Genomic DNA, 26,453 nt, shown 5'->3' on the forward strand with positions numbered 1-26,453 from the left:
GCACACCCAGACAGGAGCAGAGGGGCTGAGCCCTCCCAGCAAGCCATGGGGCCAGAGCAGAAGCAGGCTGCATCCAGGTCTAGAAGTGAACTTCCAAGAGAGAGGTAATAGTTCATTAACCCCATAAGCAAAAGGCAAGGTCTTGTATTGACAACAAACCCATTTTCAAGAATCTAACAGTTATTAAGAAAAATGTGTGGAAGCGGTGCTTCTCAGGCCCCACATGGGAGGTAGCAACAGGCATGAGTTGCTTTATCTCTAGAATGTATTATACCTTTGGAGACCTTAGTTGAGAAGCTTTTCTGTCATATTATACACAGATGTAAACAAACAAGTCACCCAACTGGGCTTCTAACTTCCAGCCTTGAATTTGGCAAAGCTTCTAGATTATTGATTGATTTATAGAATTAGACTTTCAATTGAAAGTTTCTCTGAGAGAATGATGGGGGCACCTGACCCAGTGGAGGGTGTGTGGGTACATTACCAAAGCCTTCTTTGAGAACTGTTCTTTTATACTGAGCTCTGAAAAGTGAGTAAGAATTTACCAGGTGAAGTGTTCCAGGTATGTGCAAGGACATGTGGCCTGAAAGAACAAGGCCAATGAGAAAACCTAAAGGATGCCCACTGGCTAGAGTGTGAGTAGCAGAGGGCTTGGGTTTTGAGGAGAGGTGGTGATGAGGTTATCAGGTCCCAGGTCACACAGCGCCTTCTGGCCAGGTTAAATTTTATAGATTTAATCCTAGGAATGATGGAAGGCCACTGAGGATTTTAAGCATGGGCAAACATGATCAGATAATTTATTTCAGTGGTTTCATTTATTCATTCAATGCATTTAGGACCAGACAGGATGCTTTGCAATGAGAGACAATGTTAACAGGAGCACAATAGCTCTTTTCTTCACACGCTTGGTAGTTTGAGGGACTATTGTTAAGGGTAGATTTGGCTCCTTTTGGCTCCAAGGAAGGCTTTTTGCTCCCCTTTTTAAACAAAGCCCATAAATAAAATCAAGGACTTTAAAAATTAAACAGGTCTGGATTCCAGTTCTAGTTCTTCCACAGTAACAACAATTCACCTCAAGGGGTGACAGGGATTAAATGAGAACATGTGTTCAGAAGCTGGCACATGGGAAACATTCAATAAATGTAGCTATTAATCAAGCCAATAGCCATTGTATATTTACTATAAGCAAACACTATATCAGGCACCAGAGGGTATAAAGATGATTAGGACAGATGCCAGATCCTAGGGGGAGAAACCACACAATATCCTAAGGAAGATAGGCACCTGGGTAATTGTACCAGAAAGCTTATTTGATCAAAACTAGAAAATACATATAGCATTTTGGGAACCACAGGAAAGAAAAAGTGCATTCTGAGAATTAAGCTTTGTAAGATATCCAGGAGTTGTAAGGTAGGTAGACAGTGTAGGAAGAAGCATTACAGGAAGAGAAAATGAGTGTACAAACTATGCGCAGAGAAGACAGGGCACCAGAGGTAACTCATAATTAATAGACAATTAATAGCTTTGGGTGACAAACTGATGTGTAGGGAAAGAAAAATATATCAAAGGCGCAATTTGGGATTGGTTAGAAAATGGTATCTTTAAATAGATAATTTGGTGTTATAAACTTTCTAAAGAGAAAATATGAGTCCTGTTTATGACATGTGGTAAAAAAAAATAAAAAAAATTAAAAATGAGAACTGAGAAGAGACTTTTAGTTTTGATCTTTAGGATGAAATTTGAAGGTGATGGTAGGGTCAAATGCCCTTTTGATTATACAAATAACTTGCTGATTATATAAACACTTAAAAAACCGCAAGGACATTGAGAGTGCAGGAGAAGGAAAAGGGAGATAGGTGACAACTTGAAGGAGAGAAGCAAGACTGAAAGAATGGCAGTCTGTTTGTTTTCAATTATTGAAGCATTCTTGATCATATTTCATACACTCATCAGGAGCTAGTGGAAATGGAACAATTAAAGGTGAGAAAAACAATTAGTAAAGCAAAGAATCAGAGAGCCTGGAGAACTCCTTCCATTTTCATAATACTCTATCCTTTCATAAAGCATTTTCACAGATGGTGTCTCCTTTAATCCTCATATGAATTCTGCAAGGTAAGTATTAATTTATCAACATTTCAGGAAAAGTAAATTACACATTATAAACTTCTAACCAGATCAACTGTGCCTTAATGAGCTACTAATGTCTGCAGTACAATCATCATGCTCTTATGAAAACTATCATTGATAATGATTAATTTCTTTAAAAGTTTCAGTTACAATAAAAGTTGTTAATATCTATTGTCCAAATATATATCAAGTATACATTTACTTTTGATGTTTATATTCTTTTGCTCCTATATTACCTACATTAGTTTCATCTAAAATATTTTTAGCCTTTTATTCACAAGCAGTGGTTAGCATAAAACTTGTTCATTTAATTTATTGATGTTTTTATTGATCTAGTTAATATAGACTTTCAAATGTGCAAACAGCCCGCTGGTGTGGCTCAGTGGTTAAGCATGGACCACCCTTGCACTAAGAGGTCTCTGGTTTGATTCCTGGTCAGGGCACATGTCCAGGTTGTGGGCCTGATCCCCTAGTCCGGGGCATGCAGGAGGTGGCCAATTGATGTTCTCTCTCATTGATGTTTCTATCTCTTTCTCTCCCTTCCTCTCTCTCTAAAAATCAATAAAGAAAAAAAAAAGTTTAAAAATAAGATCAATAAAGAAAAATGTTTAAAAAAATAAAAATAAACGTGCAAACAATTTCTAAAGTCCTTGAACATACTGGAATGGGAAGGAGCCTTATTAGAAAGCTAATCAGATATACAGGGATAAAATGGTTCCTTATCACGTCACTTTTTAATTAGACATCGAATTATAGTTAATTATGGAAAGGACTTAAATCTAATAGGAAGGTCTGGTCTTCACTTTAGTCTTCACACACTGTTCTCCTTCTTGACGTTCCTTTGTATATCATAGGAAGAAGACTCCAGGGCTTTCTGAGCAGAATGGCAAGGGAGCCCAGAAAAGCGAGCGCAAGCGCGTGCCCAAGTCCTCAGTGCAACCCGGCGAGGGGGGCGCCGATGAGCGGGAGCGGAAAGAAAGGCGGGAAAGCCGAAGGCTGGAGAAAGGGCGGTCCCAGGACTACCCCGACGCGCCGGAGAAACGGGAGGAGGGCAAAGCGGCGGACGAGGAGAAGCAAAGGAGTGAGGAGTACCAGACCAGGTACCGCAGCGACCCGAACCTGGCGCGGTACCCGGTGAAACCGCCGCCGGAGGAGCAGCAGATGCGCATGCACGCCCGGGTGTCCCGCGCGAGGCACGAGCGGCGCCACAGCGACGTGGCGCTCCCGCACACCGAGGCGGGCGCCGCGCCGCCCGAGAGCAAGGCGGGCAAGCGCGCGCCGGCCGCCGCCAGGGCCCTGCCGCCCGACTCCCCGCGGACCTACGCGGCCGAGCGGACTGCGGAAGCCAGGGCGCCGGGCGCCAAGCAGCTAACGAACCACAGCCCGCCGGCGCCCAGGCATGGGCCGGTCCCCGCACAAGCCCCGGAGCCCAAAGCCCAGGAGCCCCTCAGGAAGCAGAGCCGCCTGGATCCCAGCTCGGCCGTCCTCATCCGGAAGGCCAAGCGCGAGAAGGTGGAGACCATGCTGCGGAACGACTCGCTGAGCTCTGACCAGTCCGAGTCGGTGCGGCCGTCCCCGCCCAAGCCGCACCGGGCCAAGCGGGGCGGCAAGAAGCGGCAGATGTCGGTGAGCAGCTCGGAGGAGGAGGGCGTGTCCACGCCGGAGTACACCAGCTGCGAGGACGTGGAGCTGGAGAGCGAGAGCGTCAGCGAGAAAGGTGAGGGGGCGGGGCCGGCCGTGCGCCTGTGTGCGGGGTCAGAGGTGCGCCTGCGCGGGAGGCGGGCGCTGCGAGGTGCGGGGCTCCGAGGGGTGAGGCGTGCGTGTGTGCGGGCCTTGGAGGTGTGCGTCTGCTGAGCTTGGGGTGTACGTCTGCCAGGTTTAGAAGTGTGGCTTGTAATGGACAATGCGATGACTACAGTTATCACTGCTGTAGGGTATGTTAGGAAGTTGCTAAGACAGTATATCCTAAAATTTCACATCACGGGAAAACATTGGTTTTTGAAATTAGATGAGATGGATGTTAACTAAACTTATAGTGGTACTCATTTCTCAGTATAGGTATGTCAAGCCATTGTATGGTATACCTTAAACTTATACAGAGCTAGATGTCAATTTTATCTCTAAAGTGGAGGAAAATATCTCAGAGTGGAAGGGATGAAAGTATGGCTGGGAAAGCCCACAGCTTCTATCCCAATGAACAGAAGGTTTTAGGTTTTTGTTGTTATTGTTGCTTGTTTGTTTTTGGTGGGATTTTAAAACAACCACAAGCTCCAAATTTGGGTTACAAGAGCTCTTAATGATTTTGGTGGCTGTCACTCTGGGAAATTTAGTAATGTCTTAGGTTTTTAAGTTATTATGTTGGGGTAGATTTATTTGGGAAAAATGGCCTCTTTTCTAGAAAACCAAAACTATGCCTGATGGAGGGAAGTGTAACTTAAAAAAAAACAAAAACAAACTTAAGTGGTGTAATATTCCACTCACAGAGGTTGCATTTTTCTAGTTCCAAATGCCTTTCTCACAAATTGTTAAGAAATTTCTTCACAAAGATTATATCATGAGTGTTATATATTGTGCTTTTGATATACAGTAACTTTGGAATGTGAAGTTTATTTTATATATTACATTGCAAAAAGTTTTGGAACATTGAGTGTGAGGCTGCCTTTTTTCTGTCTCAGCTTCACTCTACAATATCATAGCTGCATGTAGCTATTTAAATTTATATTAATTAAAATTAAATAAACTTAAAATAATTCAGTTCCCCACTTGCACTAGCCACATTGCAAGAGCTCAAGAGCAGTCATCAGAGAAGATTCCATTAGATAACACTGGTTTAGAAAATGTTTCAATTTATTATTAAAGTTATGTGTTTCTTTTCAGTATTCACTCAAGATTAATACTGGCCACAATCCTGAATTCAATGATGGGGGTCATCATTCTTGTTGTAGCGTTGGGGTCCTTGTATGTTTCTTAATTTATATTTTGGGATGACTATTTACATAGTTTTTGGCTTTCTTTATAATTGCTAAATTGTGTACTAATTATTATAAATTTTATAAAAATATCATTTTGCTTCTTTATCTTCTCTATTTCTAAACTACATGCAGGTTTTCCTGTTTCTTAAAAAAAAGGACTGTATATTAGCTGTTACTGAATTTGTGTTATGAATCATAATGAATATGAAATCAGACAGACATGAATCTCAAAGTTGTTTACAGTAACAACATATTATGGAAGAAAACATGAGTAGTGGCATGGGTAATTGGAGGGATGGAGCTGGTGTATTGTGAGGAACTTACTGCCTCTGCACACCATCTCCTCCCCTTGTTGGGAGTTATTCTGGGAACTTTGGTGACCACTTGGGATATATACACCTTGGAAGTTGGGGTTAAATCTCCATCTGGGAACACGGGGGCATCACATGGATCACTGAGTGATGGGCTGCTCTGTTTTCTCTTAACTTATAATTAATTTCCTTAATAGATGTCTTGAATTTACTCTAAAGTAGACGTCCTAGTCAAATATTTTAACCAATTCCAAATAAACATTTACAAAATGAAACACTAGCTAAAAAGAACATACTTTTTAATCAATCTATAATATCCATTAATGACTTTTGCCCAAGATGATAATCTCTAGCATCCTGACTTGACACAATTTACTTAACCTCCATAAATTTCATAAACCTGTGAGTGGTTTGAATGAGATGATGCATATAAAATACAATGCTATAGTATTCTTCCTCTATTGATTTTGCCTATGGCTCCTATACCATAGATATCTAATACCACAATGAGTGGGATAGTCATTCATATACATAATATACAAATAAAATATTAAAGACAAAAACAAAAAAACATTTAGGCTCCAGAGGGGTGAGAAGGGAAAGAATGATTTGGGAAGGGTTTTCTTAGGAGAGATGCTATGTTGAGTTTGAGGCTCACGGGAAGAGTATTCCCAAGGAATAAAACATAAAGAGCAGTGGGAGACAGAAATTAAAATTGCATGTTTACTATATCCCATGCATTTTCTTGTATAATTTATCAGTTACATATATAAATTAAATATTTAACACAATGTCTTACTCTCTCAGTCTGTTCAGGTTACTATAACAAAATGCCACAGATTGGGTAGCCTATTAAAAACTGAAATTTATTTTTCACTGCGGGCTGGGAAGTCTAACATCAGGGTGCCAGCATGGTCAAATTTTTTGAAGACCCTCTTCCGGGTTCATAGTTGGCATCTTCATATTTCCTCACATGCTGGAAGAGGCTATGGAGCTCTATGAGGTCTCTTTTCTAAGAGCACTAATCTCATTTATGAAGGCTCCATCTTCAAAATCCAAGCACCTACCAAAGTCCGCAACTCTAATACCATCGTCTTGAGGGGTTAGGATTTCAACCTATGAATTGTTGGTGGAAAACAAGCATTCAGATTATAGTACTGTCATAAGGTAGCTACTTTATATGTACACATACTATTCTTATAATATGCTGAGGTAGTTTTTATATTTATTAGCAAATATGTATTTGGAACTTTTGATAGACAAACTGAGGTTTAAATAAAATAATATTCTTTATGCTGTCATGCAGTGGACATAGTTTTGAGAGAAATAGAGCAATAAAGAATAAGTACACAATGAAATAGAATTTAAGGGGGTGTGGGGGACATCTGTAATAGTGTTAACAATAAAAACAAATAAATGCCTCAAAGGGACGTGTCTTCAAGATACATAGTTATAATTTGGCTATAACTATTCAACAAAAAGATAAGCTGATCAAATGGCATCTGAAAGATAAACCGACATTTATATTGAATATAATCTTTTACGTATAATGTAATCCAACTCACACATAAACACCCACACAGAGATTAATAGTGAGCTCTATCTAATGGGCTTATCTAGAAATTGAGGTCAGTTACCATATGTTTTCAATGTGAATACTGTTCATATTGCTTTTGCCAACTGGAAAAAATTGAGCATCTCTTGTCTCTTAGCTTATAAGTAGTAACTAGTATGAACCTTTCAATACAAAAGAAAAACAATGAACTTAATCTTGCTTATAAGATAGCACTTGAATTTTAAGTGAAATGTGTAACATAATTCATTGGGAGAAAGTCTAGGGAAGATTTGTGCACCCAAGGAATTGAATAATTAGGCCTAAGAATAAAGAAGAGACAAGATGGTGCCAATGTGGAGGAGAGAAAGAAATGCTCCTGGTTATGAAGGGAAACATAGAAGCATTGCTTCTTGAGCAGGGGAGTCAGTTTGGTTAAAATTACAAGGAAATTAAAGTATAAACCCCCAAATAAAACAAGTTGGAAGAAGAGTCTGGTGCTGGATTACAAGACATCCTTCATTTTTGATCCTCTTCTTCTTGCTGATTTTGTGTAAACTGATAAAATACAATACAAATTACATGCCTTTGAACTTTGAAAGAGAAGTCAGTGAGTGGCTTCTTAGGTCCACCAGTAAAGCCAGGGCTATCTGGTCTATTTATAACTGTTATTCTTAGGAAGTGCTTAGCAGCCCTCTTAGGAGCATGTGATCTAGATTACTGGTAAGAAATAATACCTGCAAGGGTATCGAAAAATGCATGGTTGAAAGTGAGACTTAGGACCCTTAATAACAGGTGTGAATTCAGCTCTTAAAGACAGAGACAGTTTCAGGGGACCAAGGTGTATGTTGTGGGCTATGTGAACTATTGACTATTCAGTTTGGGTATCTGACAATTTAGATACTGGGGAGCAAGGAACAAGAGTTGAGAACCCTTGCAATAATCGCATTGCAAGGGTAACTTGTTCATGTGATGCTTTGTATTATTCTTCAGTCGTTGAACTCACAGTATTGGGAGTATCCTTTTGGGGCTCCAGAAGAACAAGATGTACTATTCACACAGAACTTTGAATTCTGCTCAGAAATTAATTGATTTCTTTCTGTTTCTTGAGAGAGTGCATAGTATATCTTTTTGATAGTCCTATTTCCTGTAACCTATTTCCTGCAGGTTTGAGATTTAAAAATTTGGCTGTCATTTATTTATTTGTGTGTTAATCTACACAAAATTGGCTACAGTCATTTAAATAAATTATTACCTTAGAACAATTACAACTTAAAAAGGCTTTCTCTTCAAATTGCTTCCTGAACATTTGTTTTCTTACCCCATGAGACACCATAAAAGTGAAGAGAAAAAGAAGTGAACGATGAGCAGATGAGATGTTTTTAGAAGATGCAAAGAGGAAAGTAGCCTGCTTTTAGACATAAGAACTTGCCAAGTAAACAAAAGGGTCTGGTTCTGGAGGAGAAGTTCACCGCCTCAGTGCAACCTCAGGCTCAGTCATCAGAGTCCATGGAGCTGGAGGTGAGGAGGAGAGCTTCCGATTGGCAGATTCATTCAAAGTCTGTTGAGGGAACAATTGCAACACACTCTTCATCACTTTTATCATTCCCTCCTTCTCTTTGCCCCCTTACACACAGCGAAGGCTGCCAAGCATAAGTCCCAGGTAAACATCAAGAAGAAATCCAGTGAACTGCCTGAGGGAACTCAGATAATGGAGTAGGTGCTTCCCATTCTGGGTCCCCCACCCTTGCCAGCTTAACATTGAGCTCCACACCTTATTCATCCTAAAGTGAAAGCTAGTAGCTCACACGCTCCATTCATTCACAGATGTTAGAGATGTTAAAGTACAATTATTTAGTGTCCACTGAAGCAACCTAGCTAAAAAGACTGACATGAAACTCTCGCCAGTTGCACATAAGATCTACCTAGTACTCATTCTTAAATTGAATGATCAACAAAGGCCAGAAAATATGAAGACCGGCAGTAGAATGAACTAAAAAAAAATGTAGATAAACAAGTAGACACATAGACGCTAGAAGAGAAAGTGTGCTTTAACAACAGAACAAAATGCTAATTCTTGGTCAAGTTTGGTACATCCTGAGATGCCTAACCCCATTTCCAGGACACCTTTCCCAGCCAAACACACACAATTCTCCAGCCAAATATACAGATATTCTATGTAAAATATTTTTTTGATTTATTAAGGTTAATAACCAACCTTAAAGGGAAAGCTTTGGGTACCAAAACCCATAGTACCAAGGCACTTGCACAGAGATACTTGAACAAAATCAAGATCACATGACTAGTCTTGGGATCTCAAACATGCCTGAAGGTATGAAGTAATTCTAACCAGAAGGTAAAATTACCCAATCTGAGACATTAAAATAAAAGCTAATATTAAGTCTGTAAACTCCTTTGTGTCCAACAGGTGACCATGAAACTGATCTATAAGGGATGCCCAGAGGATGAGTCCGGAGTTCAAAATTGTTAAACATAGAGGAATTTCAACACCCTTAATTATGCCAAGAAAAAAGGGGAAACCATAAGCTTTTGGAAATTAAAAAAGTAAACTAGGTCAAATTCAAAACAGTGAGAGCTAAACTGCCTTTACACTTAATCAGCAATGGGTTCCAGACTACCACTGACCAATGCCTTCAAAGTTCAGGGCAAAACAATTTTAAAAGTACAATTCTATGCACATATAACCATCAATCAACTCCAAATTCTCACAAACTTACTTAGCAGTCTTCTGAGAAAATTATATAAAGATGTACGCATTCAAGAAAACTGAGAATGATAATCAAGTAGAGCAAATGAGGAACAAGAAATAATGGAGCTAAGCTCGGAGTTCAATACCAAAAAATCACTGAATGACATTGTGTGCAGAAAGCAATGTGTCCAAATTAAAACTGAAGGTCATTTCTGGGAGGCTCCAGAAGAATATCTTTATATTAAGAAGAATGCCATGGATTCCAAGAACTATCTAATGACCAAGTTATGTGATGTTACTGATGTGGTAAAGAAAATCTGTCTCTTTTTTCACCACTAAAAAGGAACAGTCAAACATTGAAGGGGAAAAAAAAACTTTTAAGGAAAATCATGGTTCAAATATGAGGCAAAGAAAAATGTGATGTTATTTTATTAATTGATACAGCCCAGTTGACGGTTAACTTAGGTACATTTGTTTCTAAGTGAACCGGAACTCAGACAGTTCATCTCTAGAAAAGGAAATTTAACCTCTTCATATTATTGGCTCTTACTTGGTTCTGGAGTATTTACTTGTAATAATATTGTAAATTCCACTTACTGGTTTCTAATTTTTAGAAAAGCACCATTCTATGTAGAACAATTATATTTGTTTACACAATTGAATATAAATATTTTTACATGTCAAAATAAATGCAAACTGACTTATATGGGGGGGTGAGAGGATTGAGAGACATGGAGGTAAGCACATGAATATTTACATCTAAAATGTTTAAGAGTTAAAATATCTTGTTCAAATTTTAAGACAGTAAATAGAGGATCAAGTGCATTTAAATATAGAAATGTAAAAAGATTAGCTTTTGAAAACAAAGAATGTAAAGAAAGTGAGTTGATCATGAATCCATAAAAATCCTAGAGGAGACTGTGGGCAACAAAATTTCAGACATCATACGCAGCAGAATTTTTACTGACACATCACCTAAGGCAATAGAAACAAAGGAGAAAATGAACACATGGGACTACATCAAACTCAAAAGCTTCTGCACAGCGAAAGATACAATCATCAAAACGGAAAGGCTACCCACTGTATGGGAGAGCATAATTGCCAATGATATATCAGATAAGGGGTTAATTTCCAATACATATAGAGTGCTCATACAACTCCACAAAAGGAAGACAAAGAATCCAATTAAAAAATGGGCAGAGGAACTAAATAGACACCTCTCCAAACAGGACATACAAATGGCTAAGAAACATATGAAGAAATGCTCATCATCCCTAATCATCAGAGAGATGCAAATCAAAACAACAATGAGGTATCACCTCACACCTGTCAGAATGGCCGCCATCAACAAATCATCAAACAAGTGTTGGCGAGGGTGTGGAGAAAAGGAGACTCTAGTGCACTGCTGGTGGGAATGCAGACTGGTGCAGCCACTATGGAAAACAATATGGTGTCACCTCAAAAAATTAAAAATTAATCTTCCGTTTGACCCAGTGATCCCACTTCTAGGAATATACCCTAAGAAGCATAAAACACCAATAAGAAAGAATATATGTACCCCCATCTTTGTAGCAGCACTATTTACAATCGCTAAGATCTGGAAACAGCCCAAGTGTCCATCAGTAGAGAATGGATCAAAAAGCTGTGGTACATATACACAATGGAGTACTACGCAGCAGTAAGAAAGATCTCTTATCCTTTGAGACGACATGGAGGAACCTTGAAAGTATCATCCTAAGTGAAACAAGCCAAACAGAGAAAGACAAATTTCATATGATCTCACTTATTTGTGGAATATAATGAACATAACAATTTGAGGAATGGGGTAGTCCCAGAGATGCGGAAGCGGAGTACAGACTGACAATCCCCTAAAAATTGGGGAGGTGGGGGAGGGATGAACCACAGAACTTATACGCGTGTATGCATGAACAGTGGACATGGACAACAATCTGGGGAAGGGGCAGGGAGGGAGGGGGAGGGGGCAATCAGTGGGGGGAAAAAAGGAGAAACATCTGGAACAAAAATTAATCAATAAAAAGAATAAATAAATAAATAAATAATCCCAACAACAACAAAAAAGAAAGGGAGTTGAAATTTCTTCTTTGTTTGTTTTTTTTGTCTTTTTTTGACAGTTTTGTATTTATCTTCAGATAGAGCAGGAGGGAGAGAGGGGGGAAGAAAGAGAGAGAAACATCGATGTGAGAGAGACACATCGACTGGTTGCCACCTACATGACCCCAACCAGGGCTGGGGACAAACTGCAATCGGTGCACATGCCCCTAGAGGAACCAAACCCAGGACTTTCTGGTCTGTGGGCTGATGCTAACTGCTGAGCCTAACTGGCCAGGGCTAATTGGTTTTTAACATTAGATAATATCTTAACATTAGAAACCAATGGATAACATCCCAAATAAACCAGGCAATGTTTAAGGTAAATTATTTAAAAATCATAGTGCTCTCCATTAGAAGAACTAAGAAAATACATGTTTACAAATAAGGTTGGGAAGTGGAATTGATAGTGTGAGCAGAAGGGACATGAAGGGGAATGAATTTTTGGATCTACATCCCAAGCCCTTACTTATTTTTGTTTACATCTTATACATGCATTAATTTAATATCTATTAAAATAGGAAAACACAAAAATTTGCTATTTAACATCCCCTTTATTAAGTTGCAGGTAGCCAGTTTTGATGATTCCAGGACCTTTCATAACTGTCATTTTAGCTGCAGAACCTCAAAACAGTGATGGTTCCATATGGAACTGTAACAGCATTGGCTTCTCTTTTACCTTTTTTACATGAATCTTTCATTGAGTTCCTGCTATATGACAGGCACTTACGCAGCCTTGGGAATATATTGATTTAAACATCGTCCCTGCACTTAGTAGCTCTCTCAGAAGAGCCCACCCAGTTTCTTTTGTCCTTTTCCTTTGGTGTGGTTCTGCCTTGCCCCATTTCACACGGAGGCTGATGAACAAACTTGCAGACCTCTACCTCCAGTTCTTAACCTTCAACCAAATGATTTCTCTAGTTTCTTTTCTAATTTGCTCTCTTAATCTGTGAAGAGGAAAGAAATTGCTGGACCAGCAGTTGGATAGGTTGACATTTAGCACAAATGCCCAGCAGTTCTACCTGGCCTGATTTTCTTTGATATTACAAAGGACAGAGATGGGAATAGGCATAAAAGAGAAGAGAGACTGTTTTGTATTGCTGATGGAAAGGTAAGTTTAATTCTCCCTTTCAAACTGCTGAAATAGGCATGACTTAGGGTTTTTAGATGCTTCAGTTTAAATGCCTTAGAGGGAGTTGGAGAACTAACTTCTTACACTGGATATGGAATGGACATTAGGTGTTTAATCATCTGTGCAATTTAAATCTTAGGAAGAGATTGAGAGAACATAAATAAATCTGTGTGTGTGTGTATATGTGTGTGTGTGGGCACGCACACGCGCGTGTGTTTGTGTGTGTGTGTGTTGTCTGAGCTAGCATGCTAATTCTCAATTTCTAAGAATATACAGTAAGAAAATTTTGGACATCATTATGGTGAGAAGCTGACTTTTTCAGGGTTACAATTTCTTCCTAATATATAAATGACTGAAAAATTGCCTTGGTTCTAAAACAGGAGTTATGACTAAAAAGTAGTTCTATAAAAAGAAGAGAAATTAAGTCTGTAAATCTAACATTTTCATACCCAATAATATTTTTACCAAATTAATCCAAAGCTATAAATATTAGTCATTAAGTTACATCTGAAGGAGATTCCTATTTTTGGATCAGGAGAAACTAAATTAAAATCTGGGGCTGCCTTTTAAAAAATAATCATGTGGTTTTACATGTAATATATGCTTACAATTTTAATATAGAATGTTTTAGAAGTTATCTAACTAAAGGTCATTTTAAGGGGAAACAATTATGCTTCAAAGTGCACTTAGAAAAATACTTCATATTGAAGATTTCAGTGCCACCTATTTTATCTCTGTAAGTTGTTCTTCAGTATCCTTTTAAAATGCAGAATCATACTGCAGTGTTTTTGACCCATTTTATCCTGTGAATGCAAAGGTTGTTCCTACTTTTGGTTCAATTTAACAGAATAACAGAACCTTAGACCTTGGAGAAACTTCAGAAGCAGACAGAAATCTCTCCTTTCACGTACTGTTGAACAGAGAAGAGACACTATGGGTGTTAATTTCTGCCTGATTCCCTGCCCCTGAAGTCATTTTCTCTTTGCAGCTGAGAGTTTGGGACTCATCCTGTCCCCTGCTCCAGCCGGACCCTCCGGGGACTAGTATTTCGTCAGTCCTGCTACTTGTTCTTTCTGCACTGTAGGCCCAGTCCTAGCAATCTGGCTTCTAATAGACTCCAGAGACCAGGGCCCAGATTTGTGCTTCATTTTGATTTTTAGATCTATGTCCCTGGATCCAATGACTGAGTCCAATTCTGTCACCCAATCCCTCTAGAACTAAAACTTTGTCTTGCCCTCACCAATTCCCGTCCAGGAATTAGAAACTGAATCCCTCCATAACGACTTCCCTAATGCCAGCTGCCATTTGGAAATCCAGGTATTACTTTTTATATCATTGTTCTTCATATACTGTGGTACATCTCGGACTCTTACTGCTATTCTGGATTTAATAGTTATTGCCTGTAGCTATCTTTTTTGAGTGTCTTATTCTACCTATTGAGTTGAACTTCTGCAGTTGGGTCTTTTTAAAAGCACCTGATTTATGCCAAAGGGTAGATCTAATTTTAATTTCAGTAAACTCTTCTGAGCCTGGTGTGTATGAGATGAGATAACAGTTGCATCATTTTCTTAGACTGCCATAACAAGGTATCACAGACAGGGTGGCCTAAACAACAGAAATTTATTTTCTCCTGGAGAGATGATTGATCAGAAAGCAAAGAGCTGAAAATTTAATTGGTTTAATCTCCCAAAGCTCTAAATTAGATTTCAGGGGCTTCAGCGATAATAGTTTCTTTGGGAAATCATGAGTTAAAGTTAGAGATTAAGAGCCTTTGGGAAACCATGAAGTAAATTTAGCATATTGAAGACCTTGTATTTTTCATTGAGTAGGAGAGTTGGGATAGTGATTGAAATTGCACTAACTCAATCAGATGTTTGGAATTGAAATGACATAAGAAATTGTAGTGTATGATGAGTAAACTGTCAGATTTATGAATAGCCAGAATCTTTACCTGTAACTTACTGATCTGTTTCGTTTATGAAACATGATTGCATCTCAAAGAGTATCTTGACAGGATAAGCACTTTATAATGGATATAGGTAAATATTTATTATTATAATAGTGTTCATAGTATAAAAATTAGAAGCCAGCTCAATTTTTTTATTATAAGGCACTGGTTAAAGGAATACCATGTAGCCATAAAAACTGAATTCTTATATTTATGGTATAAAAAAATATGTTTGTGATAATTGACAGAAATCTCCAAGTGCCAGAAATGAAATGAAAAGACCACAAGTGGTATTTCAGTAACACATCCGGTTGCATCAAGACTTATAATATCTGGGGGCTTGGGTTGAACAACCCAAGGCCATGAGAGGCAGGAAATGGAACTGATGTCTTTGCATAAGGCCATGACTGTCATGGTGCTTTAACATTTTCATGGTGTCTGAGGTCAACACGTGACAGAGCTAAGCTAGTCTCATGAAGGACCTTAGCCTATTGCACCTGTGCATTTCACTTGGTGTAGATTCATTTGTTGCAGTCATGAACCACTAAAAACACCATGTTGTACTTAATACTAGATAAAAGTTCCCAAAGGTAAGGATGTTGGGATCGAAAGCAAGATTAGCATTGACTTTTTGTTAGTTTTTTATTCAAATTCTCATTCTTTCACTGACTAGATATGTCACATAGCATATTTAAGCCTCAGTTTTCTCATCTGTAATATGGGTATAATAATAGCATCTAAACCTTCAGGCGGATATCTGGTCTCGCTCTTTCTTCTTTTTATTTTAGTACTTAGTATGTTCAATGTTCAGAGCTTTTGCTAGAAGAAATAAATTGTGAATGCAAGTAGAAGTCAGTGAAACTTGCAAGAAATAACAGACTAAAGTCCTTTTATGACCTAAAAAGGGAGATGAAGAACAATGAAGAGATCCATGTGGATTGGGTTCAGTCAGTGAACATGTCTCAGAAGGTGCATGGAACCTGAATTTGTGTTTCTGCCATAACCTTTCACAGATATTGTATTCTGCTACTGGTTGTAAAATTTGAGAATCTTGATTCAGTAAGAGGATATAGGATTTACGCACATATAGATTGAAAGACAATATATTTATCTTCTTCTCCCCAGAGTTCTGCCATTCATTCTTAAGTGCTAGTACATTAATACAATACAGGTGGCTCACGAACCAGATAAAGCCAGTCAATATAGCAGCAGTGTGTTATTTCCGCTTGGACAGTCTTCAGTCTGTAGCCCCGTAGAGCATCAGATACTTTATTTACATTTCATCAGTAGTTTATAATCTAGACATCGCAGTTACTTAAAATTACTCAGTATATTTGTTTATGTGGAAATGTAGCTTGTTTTCCTATAATATGATTGTGAGCAGCAGAGGAAATTACATAGACGAGTCAGCTATAGATAAGTAGAGATTCTTTTTATTACATTTGAAAGTACTTGGGGAGAATTAGGAAATAATATATACATTTATTGTATAGTATTTTGGTTCTCTTTCCTTAATATGCTAATACTGTATGGAACTTAGAAATTCAATATAGTATTAATTATTATGTCAAAGTGCACTTGTAAGAGAGATTTGTGATTCGAAATCAGACTTTTTTGGCATCAGTTACTAGGACTATGAAGAAATAAAACTGATTTCTAGGGTGTTGTATATGATTAAAATTTCAACATTAACATGTATTGGCATTTGATTATAATGAGTTTTATCTGTACTTTCTGACTGTCATATTAGTACCGAAGTTTAATTTAAAAATAATAGTTTGATGACGTGTAAGCTTTAGGTTGGTAATTTAAGAATTTAGTTTCTAGGACATGTCAGTGTTGGTATATACTCCATGACTATTTCTATAAATGGTTGATTCTCTTGTAAGGCTGCCCATCCTGGATCTCTCTCAGATTTGTTTGGAAGCATATGAATATGCTTAAGGAAATGTGGAATATATGCATATACATTGTTTTTACTATTTACACTATCTTCTGTATTAAAATCCAAAAGAGTAATGATTACCTGCAGAATTATATCATTAAATTAAAATTGCATGTACCTGTTTGTTTTAATTTTGTTTTAGTGTGGTAGAGGAAAAATATAATTCTTGTTTTTTTTATAAGATAGGAGTATATATTCCATCTAAAGGAAGGGTTAGTTCTTCATAGTCTGGCAGTGTTGTACCATGTCACATATGTTAGGAAAAAAATATATATATATTTGCCTCTGCTAGAAAAATACAGCAACAGGAAGAGGGAATCTACCTTTAAAAGTTCATGTAATAAAGAATATATAATATTTACAAAGATAGCCTAACTTTAAATATTTCATCAGGAAGAAATAAAACATTTTTTTTGTCTTTACAAATTAAAGATATAATATTAAGAAACTCTCATTTAATTGCTTTTAACAGTACTGAACAAAAGCAGAAGAGTTATGTTTTAAGAAATCATCCTATGGGCTAATGGCCATTCTGTTGTCATAAAATCCTTTATTTAGCCCTCTCCACAAATAAGCTCACAGCAGGAGAAAGGACAGTAGTTAGAGTAATTTGGGGTGTACATAAACAGAAGGAATGGCTAGGAGCATAGTGTCATCTGGCAGGGAGCTTATTTCCTGAACCCTGTGGATCTGGTTAAAACCCAACAGAGATGCCAATATGCTTCTCCTCAGTAAATGCTACCAGTCTCCACGCCACCAGGCCCACTGAGGCTTGTGTAAGGCATTTTATCCAAGCAATCCTTTGCATAACTGCCCAGCGCCTGCAATGACCTGAGTCAGTCATGCAAAAAGACTTTCTTATGCTTACACCAATATTTTCTTTCAGTTTTCGTTTTCTGCTGCTCCTACCCCACGGGTTATGACTGTAGTGATGGTGGAGGCGGCACTTTGCAGTCTTTTTAGTTAAGATCTTGAATTTGTTTGAAAGCAAGGCTGAATATCCCCAGGCTGGATTTCTTTACAAGGTTGCTGTCATGTGTGCACCTGGGACACCTGTCTCTTCAGGAGGGTGGGAAGAAGTGAGGTCTATTGATTCCGAAGAGGAAACACTCCAGGTCCGACGAGCAGGTGCTGGTAAGCAACAGACAATGAGTTTGGGGCATGAGAATCCCACTTCGTTATTTTTTTCGAGTTGGACACAAATCTACATTTAGCACTCCTTCTGTGTCTGTTTTTCTAGTGCAAACATTCCCATTCTGCATGTGTCAGGGGTGGAGTGATTTTGTCCCATTTTCTCAATAGAGCAAAGTTCCCGGCTACCAACTTTATCTGCAATCTTTTTCTCTGAGAGATATTATTAGATTTGCCACATAGCCCTAAAGATTATCAGATGATTAATCATATTTATGATTTATTTTCTTGTGTAGTAGCCAAGTCAAAAAAAAGATTTAAAGGTTCGAATATTTGTGTTCTCTGAAAATAAGGAAAAACCATAGGAAGTTGCTGAATTGTGCATGAGTTTCATTTATAGCCAGTGTATCACCTGTTCTGCTTTCTCATGCTAATACAAAGAATGAGAAATAAATGACAAATTGGAATCATCACTGGTGGGAAATCAGTCCCCAAATAGGAAGTTTGAATCACTTTTTCAAAACAATGTATCCTGGGGTCCTTGTGAAAGAGGTGAAACCTTTTGACAAACAGGACTTGACTTAGACTACAATACCTCAAGGTCAAATGGTGTGTGTGAAGCAAGCTCCAAATTGCAGTGGATGTTAGATTTTGTGTGTTCTCTCCCAAGGGAAATCAGTCTGCTGGTCTCTGAAGTGACTGGGAAATCACAGCTAAGTGAGTGGCTGTGAAATATACAACCCCAAGGAGGGATACACCTGGCTCAAAATGGACAGAATGCTGGGAATGTTTTAAATAAGTAAATATTGTTAACATAAATTTCTGAATTAATAGATAGATTTTTCTATTAAAATAGAAGGATTTTTCTCTATTTATACGTGGACAGTGACCTCAGTGAATGGCACTTGTTACTATTCATGGACTCTCAGAGTATGTGGTACCCAGAAATGAAAGATAGGGTATTTTAAGATAAGTTTAACATTAGCCCCTTCTAATATTGATTCTCTGTTTTGATTCTGTAGTTATGAAATATGTGTATACCATTCCAGAGAACTTACTTGGTTTATCAAGTATCTTTTGTTAGAAATAAAATTTGTTAGTTACCATTTGACAAATTTCATCATATGGAGGCATTTTAGGGAACTCAAGATAATTATGCCAAATTAATATAAATTTATGAGATGAAACGAGGGATAGATATTAGGCTAATAGCATTCTAAATGATTTTATGTGAAACAAGCCCAATCCAGGTGATAAATGAGAAAAGAGAAATTGGAAAAATGATATACAAAAAGCAGATATCTCCAAAGTCAGGCACAGTATTAGGTACACACAACGTATTACAGTGTTTTAATTCAGTTGTGTACTTGCTGGGTCAGCAGCTCTGCCTGTAGACCATGTCATTTGTATGTCTTCTTTATGACAGAGACCTGGTAAAAGAAACTTAAATTCAGCAAGCATAAGACTTCAGACCCATAAAGTGGCCTGGAGAATCCTTGCTGGCTCCAAATGTGCAAAATTGAGGTAGAAGAGCATAGGCCCCGTCTGCAGCGTTATAGTTTTTCACACCAGGTCACTAGCACTTTAACATAAACTGGCACAACTTTGAAGTAATGTACCAAAATAATTTTAGTAGCTTCTGTTTACCATGGTGTAGTGAAAATCTCATACATGGGCTTTTAAATCAAAGTTAAGTCCAAATCCCATCTCTTCTGCTTATAAACCATGTGACCTTGAGTGAGTTCATTAGCTTTTCTGAGCCTCATCTGTAATATGGGACAAGTTAAATTGATTTTGTTACATGCTTATGAGACATAACTGAATTAAATAAAATTAACACAGCACAATGTTTGGCACATAACAGTGATTCAATTAATGTTTATTTCCCTTTCTATTTCTCAGCAACAATTTAGCCAATTTTGGCTTAAGTCAATTTAAAGCATACTTGGAACCTTGGGGAAAAGAAAAAAAAAAAAGATTCTAAATAGGGAGAAAAACAACTTCTTTTGAGAGGGGAACATTATTCAATTTGTGTGAGACTAATGTTTTGCAGTGGATTTGGTGATGATGAGATGATCCATGTTTCAGTATTTTTTTCTTACCAGATAATTATTTTTACAAGTATATAAGATTTAAGTAAAGATAATGCATTTACTGTAAATAAATGAGAAATGGTCCTTTACTCTCTCTCTATTATCATTTCATTTTCTAAAGCAAACTAAAAGCAGTTGGCCTCTACTTTTCAATAACATTCCCTAGTGTGTTGGAGAAGTATATCATTGTGCATTGTTGTTACTGGAAACTGAATTATATACCATGATAAAAATGAAATTGGGGGAGTGACAATTTAAAATCAACTAATTTTGTTGTTATTGTTGCTGCCTGCTGTTCTGTGTAATACATGATATGGGGTGAATAAACTAAACGTAGTGACTTAATGAGAGGATAATGATTCTGTATATCTGTGAAAAAATTTATTAGACTATGTATTGTGACTCTACAATCATCAGAGACCTGCATCTTTTAAAATATTGGAAATATGAAGCCCAAATCCCTGGCAAAACCTACTTGGGGTTGTCCTTTTGCCCCTGGAGACGAGCTACTAATAGCTCTAGGCTGGCCAAACCAGAACAGCCTGAGAAGCACTTTCGTCCTTGTTCCCAACATTCACTCCTCTTCTTCTGGTTTATGCTTCCCTGTGCCAGTTGTCATTGGGCTAAGATCTCTCAGATAGGGAAACTGCAGAGGAAATGATCTGTTACGCGGGGCTTGGCAGGATCGTTGCCAGAAATTGATAATGGGACCAAATCATTTCAGGTGAGTTTTCTGTGGTCCAAGAGCCAGCAGGGGTCTGTTTGACTTTGCCATCTTAGTCCATGGATATCTCAGTGCATTGTTACTGGTGGTGGGGATGGGGCGGGGGGTGGGGGGGGGGTTGGTAATAAGAGGAGCTCTTCAAGCATCTGCCTGAGTCTTTTCTCCTGTGCCAGCTTTAAGGGACTCTAGTGTTTTGTGTCTCTGCCTCCAGGAAGGTAGAATCTTCTGTGCCTTGTTTCAGGAAATGGTTAATTATGGACCGGCCTGAGCTGTGGTGTTTGCTACAGAGGGAACCTCTTCAGTATAGCACAGAGCACCATAGATTAGTGCGGTAATCATTGAGAATCTCTACACTGCAGCGATCTGCTCTGATGACAGCAGCACTCACGGCCTTGTTTAGTGTCACCATTGTATAATGTTTGACACTGCAGGCTCTTTATGGTTTCTGTTTAGAATACAAGGCCCACAGGGTTTTTGTTTTTAATTTTTCTTGCATTTTGGTGGATTTTTAATAGTGTTGTGGGTTTGCTGCCATTGCTAGCTAGAATTTAGTGATTTGATGCCAGTAGCATTTATTTAACCACTCCGATGCTGCTGTTATGTTTGCTGGTTTCTGCAGTTGCTACTACTTCATACGTTGCTCTCAGGATCAGGTAAACTAAGCCATAATATTAATCTTATGCACAAATGTAAAATTAATGCAATGTGTTGTTTGATTATCCAAAGAGTAAGATGTTAAAATACTTCAGTGGATTCTGTCAGTAGAAAATGAGGACTGTTTTACCTTGAACATGGATATTACACAAATATATTATCATTTTAGAATACATGGGGTTTGTCTAGTTGCACTATATGAAGTTATTTTTATGTTCCTTGTTTTAAATGAGTATCTGAAGTGTACGTCAAGTTGTCTATAATTTAGTATTTAACTCTTACCTTGATGTATGTATATTACACAATCAATTCAGAAGTATATATTTTCCTTTTGTGATTGATCAAAGAAAGTTGTTTTCCCTCTTTACTGATTTCACTAAAATTAGAAGCTTCAAGCTTATATTTTTATATTCATAAAAATATAAAGATATCAATATATATGTAGATTGTTATTTTGAATTATTTAGACAAAGGCTGCAAGGCCTTGTTTCTCCTAGCTGACAGTTGTCTCAGAGCACACGATGGACATGCCTGGGTTTTTGTGTGATGCTAAGCTTTGGACTAAAGTGAAGACTGTTCAGTTAAGGGGAGTACAGAGCCCAGAGAGAAAAAAGGAAAGGAACGCTCAGTCTTTTGAGTCAGAGTTGGGTGTGTGACCTTGGGCGACAGAGTAACCCCTTCTGGCCCTTGTTGCCACTCTGCCAGTTTGAAACAGACTCTAATGTTCTTCTCTGCGGGAATGGCGTGGCATTTTTCAGGTGCTCAAGATCATCGCATGATCATTTCTGTGTAGGAAAAGATACTATTCAATTTTTAAAGGTATGCAGTATTCTTAATAAAGGAGAGAAATAGAAGTCTTTTAGTTTTCTTCTTTCCTTTGCAGTGTTTTACCAGCAGAAGCTTCTTAAAAATTTTTATTGGAGGGGAGATTATGACTCTTAAATTAAACCAGCAAGTCTCTTGGCTCTGTTGTAACTATTTTGCCAAATAGGCAATGAGTGAGTGTGCGTTGTCTTAAGGGCACCTGCTGACAGACTGTGCTCCTTGGGAGGGGAAAAAGGCATCATGTGTTATTCTGCAGCCAGATAAGCTGCTGGAGGCAGAGCTGCTGGGCCCTTTGAAAACCTGCCAGGGACAAGAGCACTCCTAGCTGCTCCCTCGTTCCCTCTCAGGTGCAGGTCCACTGCGGAGGGCAGCTGGGAAAAGCTCCTGCCAGTCATCAGCAGATGACTTTCAAGAGGTCCACTTTCTGCTGAGGACAAGCTTAAAATCCAAAAGATCAGAGGCAACTAGAAAAGGAGCAGTCAGCAACCTCCCACTTGGAAAAGCTGAATCAGCTTGCTGCCTATCAAATGCTAGTTAGCATTCATGAATCTAGACTAATTAAATATGTTCTTTGGGAGAATAGAAGGATTTTATTGTAAATTGAGCCATGTGCTTGTAGAGTGGCTAATTATTGCTCGTTGATTAGGATTGTGAATCTTGCGTCCATGGTCATACTGACTGGGTCTTCTCAATCACAGACATTCATCATGGTGAGAGAAAGGCCGAGGCTGTGAGGGTTCATGTTTCCACACAGATGCACATGAGATGAAAGAAAAACAATGATTGATTTCTCTATCTAGCTCTAAGGAACAATCTCTTTGATTAGTAATCTTGGCACATATAGGTATGAGGGCAATAACTTCATTAGTTAACTGATTCTCCATCGTACAAAAGATCATCTGCTCAAGTCTCTTCCAACTCTGATTTTATGTGGTACTTAGTTATTAGTGCATAATTGGAAAGCTTTTCAGGAGAAGGAGGTATTTTTCTTTTGAAGCTTTGCCTGAGACTGTTCCTGAGAAGAGTTCTGTTAGAGACATGGTGAGAGTCATTTGAAAAACAAAGACAAAATTAAACTCTGAACAGCAAGTATATGTTCTTCCCTGTATTTCGTTAGGCACTCCTGAGGCACTTTTAATGAATGAAATCAATGTTTTCTGTTCTTCTCAATTTTCTAAAGCCAGAGAGACTAGCAATAAGCATGTCAAACTATAAAGAAGATAAATCAATAAAGAATTAGTAATTATATTATGATAATATTAATCAAGAAGACTTTTTTATAATGCTTATTTTCATGCCTGTAAATTGTAGGTTAATGAAATGGGTTTAGATTTTTGGATAACCTGCTTTAAGTAGGCCAACTTTTATCTTTAAGAAGGTAATTGTCATAATCATATATGAGTTGGTCAATTCTCTGCAGAAGTGTAACCAAAAATTTTGAATATCTAGTTAATTTAAATCCATTGTTTCAAAGAAGGTTGTATATGAGTTTTAAAGACCTGGGAGATACATTCTTGTTTTGGTAAACTGTAAATATTGAACAGATTTCAAAGCCAACTCTCGAAAAGGGGCCATATTGATTGAAATAGACGGGTTCTAACAAACATGTTTATAATTGTATAACATCTGTGAGATATTTAGACTTATTCAGAGCTTTTGAAGTTGTTTTTCTTGTTTGGTAACAAGAAGCTGGTAGCCTTGCAGTGCTTTTCTGTTTTCACTCACTCTCTCTCGAATGCCCTTGAATCTTGGTAGGTCAAAATTGGCACATTTTTTTTTTTTTTTTTTTTATCTACTTTGAGGTTTTCTTTTTATTTACAGATTATGTTTTATAATAATTTATTTAGATTATATGAAGTTTGTTATTATTTTTCTTTTAGTAAATGTCTTTGAAATTGTTTAAGACGCTCATCAGGATCCAAATATTAGCCCATGTTTATATAGTAAGTTCTCTTGCCTATTGATACTAAAACTTTAAAATAATGATTAATTAGATTCTTGATAGTTCACAAAACTGCTGTCTGAGGTGAATTCCCTTGTCATCTGTGTGTAATCACAATGCTCATTTTGTCTGAGTATGGTTTCTTGATTTCCTAAGTCTAGCTTAAATAGGGGTTTTAATGAAAGCATACTGCTGAGGCTGAAGGTCTTTAAGAAAGGATAATTCTAGGAACTAAAGGTAAAACACCAAAGATACATAGCGGTGCCCCAGTCTGAGTCACTCCTTCTTCTGGAGTCTTTAACTGATCGTGGAACCTTCAGAGAAATAAAGGAAGCAACGGGCTCTCCACAGAGAGAGAAGCCCTTATGCACACAAAATTTTATGTACAATTTTAAAGGGTATATGTATCCCTTAAATCTATGCACCATATAAAAGGGGTCACATAACCCAGGTTATAGCTATGCTTTAAAGATTACAAAAACAAATTACTTGACATTCAATGGTAGAAGAATCTTGCCTATAGGAAGGTAAGTCGTTTTTCTCTATGAATAATGGATAAACCCAAGACCTGCTTCAAAATACTCTTGCTTAAAAAAAAAACCACTTAATTACCATTTGATATTTTCACTATGCTATTCCACATCATGGTGAAAAAATCCACCCCAAGCTTAACTCTCCAAAAATATAAATAAATGATTAAAATTACTGATGTAAGTAAATGGGTTAGGGATGGCTGAAAATTCAAATACAACATAGAGCGCTTTCATTTAGATGTATACGGGACTATGCTTTATCTGAAGGTCTAGTTGAGGCTTGTTTCTGTTCAGAATGCGTGACAGGCGAGTTTATTTTATTTCTCTGACAGTAGGCTTTTTTGACAAATATGTTGTGATCCCTGACTTCATATGCTAGTCTTGTTCTAGATCAGACATTTAATTTATAGAGGTCTTTACATAAGATTTGTTTTAGTCTATGAGATTTTACTGTCATCAGAACTATTCAAGGAAGACATAAAAGGGATGGAAAATTGAGCATGAAATAAGAGCACCCCAAATATCTGTTTAATCTGAAAGACCCTTTAGACTATTGGTGAGAAACCAATGTTTTATTATGAGGAATAGGGTCTGTTTTAGGAGTTTTTGCATGAAGTTGCCCGTTTTGTTTGCCATCCAGTGTCTTTGAACATACTCTCTTTAGTCTCCACATCTGCCCTGGCTGGTTGTACAAAGCTGAATTCCAGTGGGTACAGTTTTCATGCCAGTGAACTAACTGCATACCTGGATGTGTGATCTAAAATATACTGAAGTAATAATTACATTGAATGAAAATTGTAGTAGGCCCAAAGTTCTGGTGTGTGTGTGTGTGTGTGTGTGTGTGTGTATGTCTGTGTCTGTGTGTGTGCACGTGCGTGTGTGGTGTGTGTGTAAAATTTTTGTCATCAAAACCATTAGTGCAGCCCTGGCCGGTTTGGCTCAGCGGTAGAGCGTCAGCCTGCGGTCCAGGGAGGCCCGGGTTTGGTTCCCGCTAAGGGCATGTACCTCGGTTGCAGTTTGTCCCTGGCCCTGGTTGGGTCGTGTGGGTGGCAACCACTCGATGTGTCCCTTTCACATCGATGTTTCTCTCACTCTCTCTCCCTCCTCACTCTATCTGAACAAAAAATGGAAAAGTGTCCTCGGGTGAGGATAAAAAAAAAAACTATTAGTGCAGCCCTGGCCGGTTTTCTCAGTGATTAGAGCACTGGCCTTGAGACCAGAGAGTCCCAAGTTTGGTTCCCGCTAAGGGCATGTACCTCGATTGCAGTTTGTCCCCGGCCCTGGTTGGGGTCCTGTGGGTGGCAACCAGTAGATATGCCCCTCTCACATTGTTGTTTCTCTCTCTCTCTTCCTCCCTCTTTCCCTCCCGCTCTATCTGAAGATAAATGCAAAAAATGTCCTTGGGTGAGGATTAAAAAAACAAAACAAAACTATTAGTGCATCACCTTGGAAAATAAATAAAATTATAGAAATTCTTGATAAATTATAAAAGCTAGCATGATGTCTCCTTTCAATGTTTTTATCCCTTTCATCAGTTAAAAAAAAAAAAAAAAAAAGGCCAGGCTAGAGTAATATAGTTTCTCATTTGAAAAATTAGTATTTAACCATTAGAATACAGTTGCAACAATTATTTTAATCTAAGTTCTTTAAATGTATTTAATTTTATTTCAAGTAAAATATGTATTTTTTTATATTTTGAGAAAGATAAACTATGACTTTTTCTTTAATGTTGGAACTATTATAAT

The 26,453-nt window shown here is 37.9% G+C and overlaps 1 protein-coding gene across 1 annotated transcript in view; it reads left to right on the forward strand.

Annotated features, from left to right (window-relative positions):
• RIMS1 (regulating synaptic membrane exocytosis 1) overlaps positions 1-26,453 on the forward strand; it is a 428,918-nt gene that overhangs the window by 248,819 nt on the left and 153,646 nt on the right. The window contains exon 5 of the mRNA XM_036248759.1: positions 2,982-3,844. Within this exon, the coding sequence (XP_036104652.1) occupies positions 2,982-3,844 (863 nt within the window). The remainder of the gene's footprint in view (positions 1-2,981; positions 3,845-26,453) is intronic.

This window comes from Molossus molossus, unplaced genomic scaffold (genome assembly GCF_014108415.1).
Source record: "Molossus molossus isolate mMolMol1 unplaced genomic scaffold, mMolMol1.p scaffold_m16_p_8, whole genome shotgun sequence".
Classification (NCBI taxonomy): domain Eukaryota; kingdom Metazoa; phylum Chordata; class Mammalia; order Chiroptera; family Molossidae; genus Molossus; species Molossus molossus.